Raw genomic sequence first — 10,909 nt, forward strand, 5'->3', positions numbered from 1 at the left:
ATCCACTTAGATTTGACCTTGGTACAAGGAGATAGGAATGGATCAATTTGCATTCTTCTACATGATAACCACCAGTTGTGCCAGCACCATTTGTTGAAAATGCTGTTTTTTCCACTGGATGGTTTTTGCTCCCATTACAGATGGTTGTGAGCCACCATGTGGTTGCTGGAAATTAAACTTAAGACCTCTGGAAGAGCAGTCAGTGCTCTTGACAACTGAGCCATCTCTCTAGCCTAAGCATTTAGGTGTTTAAAAATAAGGATATACCATTTTAATGGAATAGACATTTTTCATTCACAGAGTAAATTCTTACTCTACTCTAGAGTGGTTCTTACTCTACAGTAAAGAACTGTAGAGTAAGTATGTTACTTAGAAATCTTGTCCAAACATCATTTTTATACTGATGAGAAAGTAACTTGAAAATTTCATGCCCAATAACTAAATACTAGAACAAATCCTTAAGCCAGATAGAGTCTCAGTTCAAGGTTTTAGTATCCTAGCTTTTAAAACAGAAGTGTGGTTTACATTGACAAATTGCTATATGTGCAGCTTTTTAAGGTGAGATAACTTCTAACATCTGCACTAGTGTGCTTTTCTGGCCTCCTTATTTATTTTTTGTAAATAGTCTTAAGTATACCTCCACCTCCACCCCTACCCCCCAAACAGAGCAAACATAGGAAGAGTGAGAAAGAATGCCTAAGCATAGGAGTAGCTTCAAGGACATATCCTTAAGTATTTTTGAATGAGAAAGTATTTAAATAAAATATCAAAATAGTATCATCTATCAGAGATATCAGTGAGAATTCAGGTCCTGAGTGGGACAAGTGAAGAATTACTAGTCCTTCAAGTCTTCAGAAGTGATTATACTATGATCATTGCAATTAAAACCTGGAAATTGTTGTTAAGCCTGGTAAGTTACTTAGAAACATATTTAAAATAATAAGATCTAGCTTATTTGCTATGTTAAAATGGTAAAATATTGAATTATTGCATAGTACTGTTGAAGTATTGTTCATGCCTCTGTGTTTAAAGCAGCATTGCGGGACTAGGGCTATAGCTCAGGGGTGGAACATGTGCTTACCATGTACAAGTCTCTGGGTTCAGCCTCTGTCATCACCCTAAACAAAATGCTGACATATAGGCAGCTGATTTTCAACAAAGTAGCTAAGGGTATTACTCAGCAGGAAAATACTCTCAACAAATACTGTCAGGACACCTAGATAGCCTCACAATACAAATAAATCTGGACCCTATCTCAAATCATATATAAAATTAGTGTGTGTGTGTGTATCTCCAAGCATAAACACTAAAATTGTAAAGCACTTCTAGGAAAACAGATGAAAATATATGTCTGTTTTTGGATTAGATCATAGTTTTTTTAGATAAGGCACCAAAAGAAATTGCAAGCAGCAAAAGAAAAGGATTAGTAAATTGAAACTCATTCAAGTTAAAAAATGTCAAGTTCCAAAAAGCACTGTTACAAAAAAGAAAGGAGCGTTTGCATCTGACAGTTTCCCCTGAGATCATGCCCCTCATAAGCACTCTTGATTCTTCTCCAGAAGAGAAGAGGAAATAAGCCCCAGATGTAGAGCCGAGCCTCAGTGTTCCTGCCTTGTATGCCTGAAAAACCCAGAATGCTATAAAAGCACCAGGGTCATAAGCCATACACAGTGATCACTTTGTTTGTTGACTGTTCCTCTGTCCTGCGTTAGTGTATAAAGGAAAATAAGGTTTGTAGGAGATAGGCAAATGATTTCACTGGAAATTATTTCCAATTTGACCAAGATAAATAGCCCAAAAAAAGTATATGGAAGAGTGTTTGTTTTCATTATACATAAGGCAAAGGAAAACCAAACCACAATTTAATACTACTTCACACCCAGGCTAATATCCCATCCTATTTTAAAAGTGTATGTTTAAGTAAAACACAGTTATATCCTTACCCTCACCTTCTTTCCAGTCACTCTCATGTCTTTCCCATGTCTATCCCCTCACTTTTTCTTAAAGTGGAGGCCTCTTTTATTATTATTATTATTATTATTATTAAACTCCCTGTGTGTGCGCGCGCGCGCGCGCACAAGTATAAAACCTACTAAGTCTTTTTGTTGTTTATGTGTTTATGATTTCAGAGTTGTCCACTTGGTATTAGATAACTGTGATGTAGCTGTTTTCCTCTGAGGTTAAAGCCTCTGAGGTTAATCTTGGAAGGAAACGTGTTAAGACATAGGATATAAAAGAAAAAGAAAGCACCAGGTTATTTAGGACATGTGGGAAGCCAACTCCAAGATGGTGCCGGTTTCCGGTTGCCGTTGTCATAAACAACACCACTGCACAGGCATCAATTCGAATTTGGTGCCAACCCCTCCCAAGTGGGTGCATGCAAATTGGGTGCTGGTAGATTGACCAATCCCAGGGGGCCACGGAGCCTTCTCCTGTGCTGGGTGCATATAAGCAGGGCTCCCTGGGCGCCTGGGGTCCCTGTAGAAGCATCAAGGCGTTCCTGCAATAAAGGCTGTTGAGAAGAATCCGACTGTGTCCCAATCTTTCAAGATGTTATTGAGACGTAGATGAAGATGTGTTGTACATATATCCCCCAGGGATCCCTGAGCATCTGTTAGTCTTTGTATTGTATCCACTTACGGTTTTCTGTGATGGCCTCCATTTTCTGTTAAAGAGGAGCTTCTTTGATGAGGGCAGTGCCTACAGTTATCTGTGGGTATAACGGTAACATTTAGAATGGAGTTCGGAATTATGCTCGTCTAGTAAAGTGGTAGTCGGGTCTTTTCTAAGATCCATGACTCCACTAATCCAAGGAAGCAGGGTAAGTTTCTGGTATTAGTACTAGGAATGTTAAATGGGCCTTAAGTCCAGTTAGACCGCTGTTAGTTTGTTCTAACGTATGAGTGAGTGCCATTATTGCCATGCTGGTCATTGCTGTGGTTTATAGATGACATGACAACTATGGTTTTTTTACATGGACTACAAGAAGTGTTGGTGAAGATGTATAAAAATTGGAACCTTTGTGCATTGCTAGTGGAAATGTAAAATGGCACAGCCATTATGGAAGCAGTTTGGCATTCCCCACTAAAGTAAAACGTAGAATTATCATTTGATCCAGAAATTCCCCTCCATAGAGGACTGGAGAGATGACTCAGTAGCTAAGAGCACTGACTGTGCTTCCAGAGAACCTAGGTTCTATTCCCAGTACCCATATACTGACTTACAAAGTATTTGTAATTCCAGTTCCAAGGAATTCAAAGTTCTTTTCTGGGTACTGGGTATGCATATGAAATACAGATACACATGCAGGCAAAACACCTGTATACATAAAATAATAAATTAAAAAATGTTAATGTGCATTAAACTCTAAAAAGTCTTTAATAAAAAAATGTTAATGTGTACACAAAAGTTCATAGTAGCTTTATTCATAGTAGCGTAAAAGTAGAAAGAATCTGAATACCCAGCAACTGAGGAACAGATAAACAAAGTGTAAATCCATTCCAAAGTGAACATACAACAACATTTGGAATATATTCAGTCATGGAAAAGAAGAAATCATTGGTATGTGCTCCAACGTGGATGAACCTCAGAAATAGTGTATTATGTGAAAGAAGCCACACATTTAAGCCTTATGTTATGTGGTTCCATTTATCTATTCATTTTATGATAATTATGAGTTTAACTAGGGTCCTGGATATGCTAGTTTAGCTCTGTACCACCGACCTACATCCACAACCATTATCATATCACTTATATATATAAATGTTACAAAGAGACAAATTCATTTAAACTGACCAATTACTTGCTAAGACATAGATGAAGCGAGGAATTGACGATAGCTTTTAACAGGTTCAGTGTTTCTGTCACGGAAAATAAATATTCACAAAATTGTACCAGTTCTGCCACACAGAAATATATTTTAAATGCCCACATATATATGTGAAAATGTTAGATTTTATTTTATGTGAATTATATTTAAATATGATTTAAATATTTAATGCCCAGAATTTACATAGTGAAAAAGGAGAACAGAGTCCCAAAAGTTGTCCTCTGACCTCTACATATGTGTTGTGACACATGTGTATGAACACATGTGTACAGATACACATAAAATAAGTGTTTTAAATTTTTAATTGAGGTTTATAAAAATTTCCCCCAAAGAAATAATTTGCTACCCTTGAGAACCAAAGAGAAATGTATTGGTGTATTCTGTGGCTTTAAGAAAATCCTAAAAAAAAAAGTCTGGGTTGTATTTTTTTTTTTTTTTTTTTTTTTGTAACTGCACAGGAAGAGTCAGAATCATTAAGGAGCTCTCTGCACAGTGCCAAGGAATGTATTAGAGATGTTAGGCAAACTGAGATGAGAAAACCAAATTACCTCCTCTGAGAACATCATCTGTAGCTCAGAAGCAGCGGGGAAGTGAGGAAGCTAATAGGTAGTAGAGTGGAGACTGAAGGGATGTGAATTTTCTTTTCTTTTTTTTTAATGTATAATCCAACAGCAGCTCTCCCTAGATTTCGTTCTAAAATAAGAGCATTTTCACACTTTTTAATTGCTCTGTGATAACAACAGTGTGAATTCCATCCACAAACATTTATTATCTATTTAGTTTTGCTCTAATTTAGTGTAGCAAGAATTCACCTTCTAAGTAGGAGTAACTGTCCATTTAGTAGAGAGAAGTCCCTTCTCCCATTACTAATCACGTTACACATTTCTATACTAGAGTGTTAGTAATTAAATGATCTTTTATATTTCTCCATTTTTAGATGACATTTACAGGTTCCTTTTTCCAAAACAGCATTTTTATGAACTGGACAATGATTTAGGAATTGCAGTATTAGCAAAGACTATTTTACTTAACATTGTAAATTTCATATTTCATGTCATGATTTCAGGTGAAATATTTTATAGTTTTGTAAACCTTCATATCACCTGGTGCTATGTTTATAGGGCGTTTTTCAAGAAGCAGTTCTAAAAATGTATGTAACTTAATAACTATCTAGCTGTTCTGATATTTTCCAGAGTTGGCATTCCTACCATCCTTTATAGTGATGCTACAGGACAAAGAGGAATGGATAAAAACATTGGTGAGCAACTCAATAGAGCATACGAAGCCTTCCGACAGGCATGCATGGATAGAGATTCAGCAGTAAGAGAGCTACAGCAAAAGGTGTGTGCTTTGGGATTTGAAAATTGGTTAATATTCTGGTAAATTGAGGCTGAGAACTGAGAATATTAGATGGTTGGAAACTTTGGGAAGCTATAATTATTAAAACAGAAGAGTGTAGTGATGAATCAACATTGATATTTTTGTTACCTTTTAAAAAACCATTTTGTGTCATATGGGAAAGGTTTATTTGCTGGGTTCATTTTAAATGATTATGATTAAGTAAGATAGAACATTGTTTTTCTCTGTGTAGCTTTTAAATATCACGATTTACTTTCATATAAGTAAAAAATTACTATAAAGGTCATTTTATGATTAAGAGAAGTTTATCACTGCTCCTCAGTTTTGCATTGCTTCTTTGTTTTTTGTTTCTTCTTCTTCTTTTTTTAATTGTTATTTGGGTAACAGGAAGATTCAAGTCTTAATGTATCCTGGAGCTAAATTTGTTATTATCACCTTCCACTCTTTATGACAGCTAAAATAGAATGGAACATTGGTAAGTTATTACAGAGATGTACCAAAAAATTATAACCAAAGCATTTATGGAGAAAAAGAGTCTAGAGAAATCTCTGTCTTCCTGTGTACTTTCTTCCCTCCAGCTTCACAAATTTTGTCACATGTGTGGGAAGCATAAGGAATTCCACTAAGGATTCACAGTTATTTGGGTTTTGTTGTTGTTTTTGAATTCAAAGCTGTCCTCATAGATACTGTGTCAACCAAAAGTCCAAACTCAGGAAAAGTAGATCCACTGTAAGTGTTATTATACTGTCTAAATAAGCTGAGACAGCAGTTACAGTCTTACTACATAGGAATGGTTTTAAAGGCCATTTTCCCAAGTAATATCAAAGGACCAATTTTGCAAGTAAACCTTTATGAAAATAACAGTCACAGATCTACTAGGAGGAATAATAGCTTATTCCTCCACTGACCATTGGAGATAGGGGACCTTACATTGTTTTCTTTGATTAAAAATGTTCTTGAGGAGCTAGAGAGCTAGCTCGGTGGTGTAAAGTGCTTGCCATTAAAGCATGAGGACCAGATTTGACTCCCCAGATCCCATGTAAATGTTGGGTGAGCATGTTGATCTGCCTGTAATTCCAGCATTTGATAGGCAGAGACAGGAACTCCTTAGAACAAGCCACATAATCATACTAGCCACATTGGCAGCAGCCTCTAAGGCTCAATTGAGAGAATGAATAAACCGGAGAGTAATTGAAGAAACCCTCAGCATCAGCCTCTATAGGCACACACATGCACATGTGCCCACAAACATGAACATACATGCATACAAACCACACATACAGATATGAAAAAAATGTTATTCCATGAAATTAGAAGTAAAAAAAAAAGCTAGCCATAAAATCTTTTTTGTTTCAATAACTACAATAAGTCACTCCACAGTTTCTTCCTTTGTAGATGATACAGCTGCTGTTAAAGGTTTACACCTCCCTACACACTACAGAAGCTGCTTTATTCTTTGTGAATTTTCGCTTGGTTTGCAAAAGAATATTCTGTTGTTGAGTGAACTATAGACTAAATCTTCTCATCTTAGGAAGCTGGAAGGAAGAGGGCATGATATGACAGAGACCTTAAGGATTATTTAAATGAGAAAGAAATTAAAAAAACACCCAGGTTTTAGTCTTTCTACTTTAGAGTTAGGTTCATTAAAAGACTTGACAGTTCTATTTGTGTTCTAGGGTAGCTTGGAACTAGGGAAAAAGAGTGTTTAGAGGTTTTTAGATTAAGACAGAAACCAGAATTTCTCCTACCTCCCAGTTTTATCCCTTTTCTGCCATGGATGAAGCCTCTGCTCACACTAACATGGGTCTCAAAGAAGAAAATGGGAATTTAAGTTAATGTTTGTCAAGTATTCAAGAATGGATAAAGAAAACTGTGTTATTTTAAACGCAAGATAGCCTGATGAATTTCTTTGATACATTTATTGTGAGTCTGTGTTATTGGAACTTTGATGAAGTTTTAAGGATATCAAAGTGAGTGAAACATTGCTTATGCTTTTAGGAACTTTTACAAGTTCAAATAGACAATAAAATAGTTATTTCATATATAATTTAAAAGACAAAAAAAAAAAAAAAAGAGGCTCAATGGCTGACTGTTTTCAAGTGTTACAGAAAAGATCAAGCAGGTAGTGTACGACCCAGAAAAGGCATTTAATTCATTCTTGTGGAGCAAGTCAGCACACTGTTTGTGTGTGTGCACATGCGTGTGCCTGTGCTGTGTAAAACAAGAAGTAAGGGAATGTTTGGTACCTTGCATGCCCTACTAGGTGGTCCTATGAGTCCATTAAAAGGATGAGTATTGCAGGGAAAGAGCTGCAAAGATAACAGACTCATTAGAACTATGACATAACTAGTATGTATCTTTATTCAGTCAAACATTACTGAAGAGTTGTGTGCTTTAGAAATGTCTTGACACTGACAAAGAGCTCAGCAAACATACTGAAGACATGTTACATGTGTTCTAAATGCGAGTTTATAAAAATATGGCAATCATCCAGTCATAATTTATAATTATAACATGTACATTAATTAAAAATCATATATTAATAATTTGTGTAATATACTAAACCTTTATTAACATGTATTGGATACTAAGATATATTCTCATGTATTGCACCTCGCCTTAAAAAAATAAATGAATAGCAGTCATTATAAGAATTCAAAACAAGAAGCTGAAGTAGCAGTTATGGGTGAATTAAATGATCTAAAATTTCTTTAGGAGCTAATATTGAAAGCAAGTGGCACCTGAATGTAGGTCACTTATGAAGATGATGGTAATAGACTCTAGAATGACTTTATAATGACTACTTTAATGCTGATAACTGAAATCAAGAGTGGTGAAGAAGGTAGAGTTTGGGTATGAAGAAATAAGATACCATAATTTGGTTCTATGACTAGGTTTAGACCTGTGGAACATGTGGAAGACCATCTAATGAATAGGTATAAGTTCAGTTCTGTAGGCCTACAAGGAGTTCTGTGTTGAAGACTGTGGTGGTTTAAATAAGAAGCNCCCCCCCCCCAACACACACACACAAGCTCATTTATTTGAATGCTTAGTTACCAGGGAGTAGGACTATTTGAAAGGATTAGAAGGATTAATAGATATGACCTTGTTGGCTTTGAGATTTTAGTACAGAGACCCATTTATCCTAACCGCACATAGATATTTTTTTTCTTTTGCCACTCTATTCCCTAACAGTCTTCCTACTACACATGTCTTCTGAAATTTTTCAAATCATATTCTTTCATTAGGGCCTTTACAATTGCTATTCCTAAAGTGGCTTTCCTTTATATAGCACCATGGTTTACTTCCTTGCTGCCTTCAGGTCTCTCCTCAGATGCCACCTCCTCAAGGCATTTCTTAAATTTAAAAGTAGTCTCTCTACTATTCTTCGAGCTCTACTTGCTTTTTTTGTTTTTCAGAAAGATGTACTACTGTCACATTTTATCAAGGGTGTATGTGTGTGTGTGTGTGTGTAAAAGAGAGAGGGGGTTGTTGTTGTTATTATTTTTACATATTTGTCTACTAACAAAGTGAAGTCCTTATGAGGTGTGAGAGCATTGAGACTTTGTTTTGTTCAGTACTGAGTCTAGCATAGAGAGCAGAAGATATTTAAAGAACAAGAAAAAAGGTAAGAGGAAGGCAACCAGTCAGTTTGCTTTTGGAAATTCAGAGCTTAGATTAGAAATCAATCAGGAATAGAAAGCAGATAATGTCTCAAGACTGGGAGAGACCAAAACAAAACACACACACATACACAAGTGAAAAAAATGTGGATGTAGAAGAAAGAGGGATTGTCATCTAAATGTAAATTTCTGAAATAACATTGGATAAGAAATAAAAAAAAATGTTACATGCAAATTATTTTGAGTTTTTAGAGTAACCGTTTATATATTTGTTGGTCCTTTTTCAGCAGCTGAATAAAAATCAGTAGATAAGATACAGAGGTAAGTGGTACTTATACATTGAGATGCTAAATTAAAGGGTTGAGAGTAAAATAAGTATAAGTACCAAAGAAGCGATATAACTTATGTGCCCTGAGACAGGAGCTTAAAACTAGAAAGATGCTTCTAGGAACAAAAGCTGAAGAATGTCTGAGCTCTATAAAGGGAAAGAAAAAAAAAATTAGACACAGAATGTAAGAGTGAGAAGACTGTAACACCATCTTAGTATATATTGATGGTTAGGATCCCATGTCTTTTCAAGTCATAAAAGCTGGTAGCTAGAATGGGTTAAGGAAATAGAACACTTCCTGGAATGGTGGTCAGACTGGGGGGGGGGGGGGTTGAGAAGCTATGTGAAAGAGCCAAAGTTGTTGACTATGAAAGAATGACCAAAATATAAGATAGCAACAGTTTTAAAGAGAGACGGTGATAAATAATTGTCTTGCATTTCATATAAGTGGATGGTCCAGTACAGACAGTGATAGGCTAGAATAGTACTTTTGTCTTTTTGTTCTCCCATCTCCTACTTCATTGTTCAATTCTTGTAAATATATGCAATATCACAGGTTCATTGAGATATTTGCATCCTTGGGAAACAATATAATTAATTGTCCTTATTTTAAAGTGATGCGTCATCTGCTAATTGAAATTTATTAGCCATTACATCATCTGTAGTGTAATAAGACAACCATTCTGACGCTGGGTTTCATGCTGTGACCTTGCTTATTTCTTTTTAAACTGAACTTTCCCTGTAACATTATTTTCTGGGGAAATATGTATGTCCTGCAGATAGCAGAGCTCAGTCCATGAAACAAGATGTAAAGTCTACAGTGTGAGTTTTCAGCAAAGGGCAAGAGAACCCAAAGAACTCGCAGGAAGCTCAGAGGGATGCAGAGTGTCCCTAATGCTGAAATTTTATGGGAGGCAAATGTATGCAAAGATCCTGTGCAACCATTAAACCATGCTTATAAGCAAATACAATGTCTTGTTTAACAGATCACCAGGGAGAGCAATGGCAAGGAAGTATGGCTAGAAAAATACATGGGAACAGAACAAGCCTTAAGTCTTAAGAAATAGTACATTTCCAGATTCTTGAGGTGGAAATGTCTGTTATGCAGATCATTTCCCTCTGACTTTGTGTGCCAAGGGTCAGCTTGCTCCTAGGTTTCTCAGTCTAGGCTGTTGCCAACAGGTATGTTTTAGCATTTCGGAGACTTTCATATGTGTCCATTTGTTCTATAAATTACCAATCCAACTCACTAATTCCAAGAGAAGAATCAGTAATAAAATAGAACATTTGAACTTTGTAAATTTATAAAACATAAATATTGGGCTATAGAAAATGCCCTACAGTGGACTTCTACTTTTCATTATATAATCAGAAGATATTAACCTCTTTGTTGAAAAGAAATATGTAAAATAAAATTTATCTTTTTTTTTTTTACTGAGTGTTGATTAAAGAAAAATTCACAGGCTTGCATAGAAAGGAAACAATCTTACTAATTCAAGGATTTCTCAGGTGCTGTTCCATAAGTTTTTTTAATATATATATATACTGATAGGAAAGATGACTGATGCGTGATATTTAAAGTCATCCAATTTTCTAAGGAGCTGTGTCGAGTAACCAGTGATGGTAAAGTAAAGGCCACAAATAAGATTAAATTTGGTTTTGATTTGTTTTTTTTTTTTTTGATTTTTAATATTTTTATTACATATTTTCCTCAATTACATTTCCAATGCTATCCCAAAAGTCCCCCATAGCGCCCCCCACTTCCCTACC

General features: G+C 35.6%; 1 protein-coding gene across 9 annotated transcripts in view; it reads left to right on the forward strand.

Moving 5' to 3' along the window:
* The window catches only part of Tank (TRAF family member associated NFKB activator), a 74,357-nt gene that overhangs the window by 27,878 nt on the left and 35,570 nt on the right, over positions 1–10,909 (forward strand). For 5 of the 9 annotated variants that reach the window (XM_029473588.1, XM_021151212.2, XM_021151221.2 and 2 more), the window contains exon 2: positions 5,023–5,170. In XM_029473588.1, the coding sequence (XP_029329448.1) occupies positions 5,072–5,170 (99 nt within the window). In that variant the 5' untranslated portion in view covers positions 5,023–5,071. Of the gene's footprint in view, positions 1–5,022; positions 5,171–5,216; positions 5,664–9,098; positions 9,133–10,909 lie in introns of those variants that run through there. The other 4 variants (XM_029473592.1, XM_029473598.1, XM_029473601.1 and 1 more) reach the window with 3 other exon arrangements.

The sequence above is a fragment of the Mus caroli genome, chromosome 2 (assembly GCF_900094665.2).
Source record: "Mus caroli chromosome 2, CAROLI_EIJ_v1.1, whole genome shotgun sequence".
Lineage (NCBI taxonomy): Eukaryota > Metazoa > Chordata > Mammalia > Rodentia > Muridae > Mus > Mus caroli.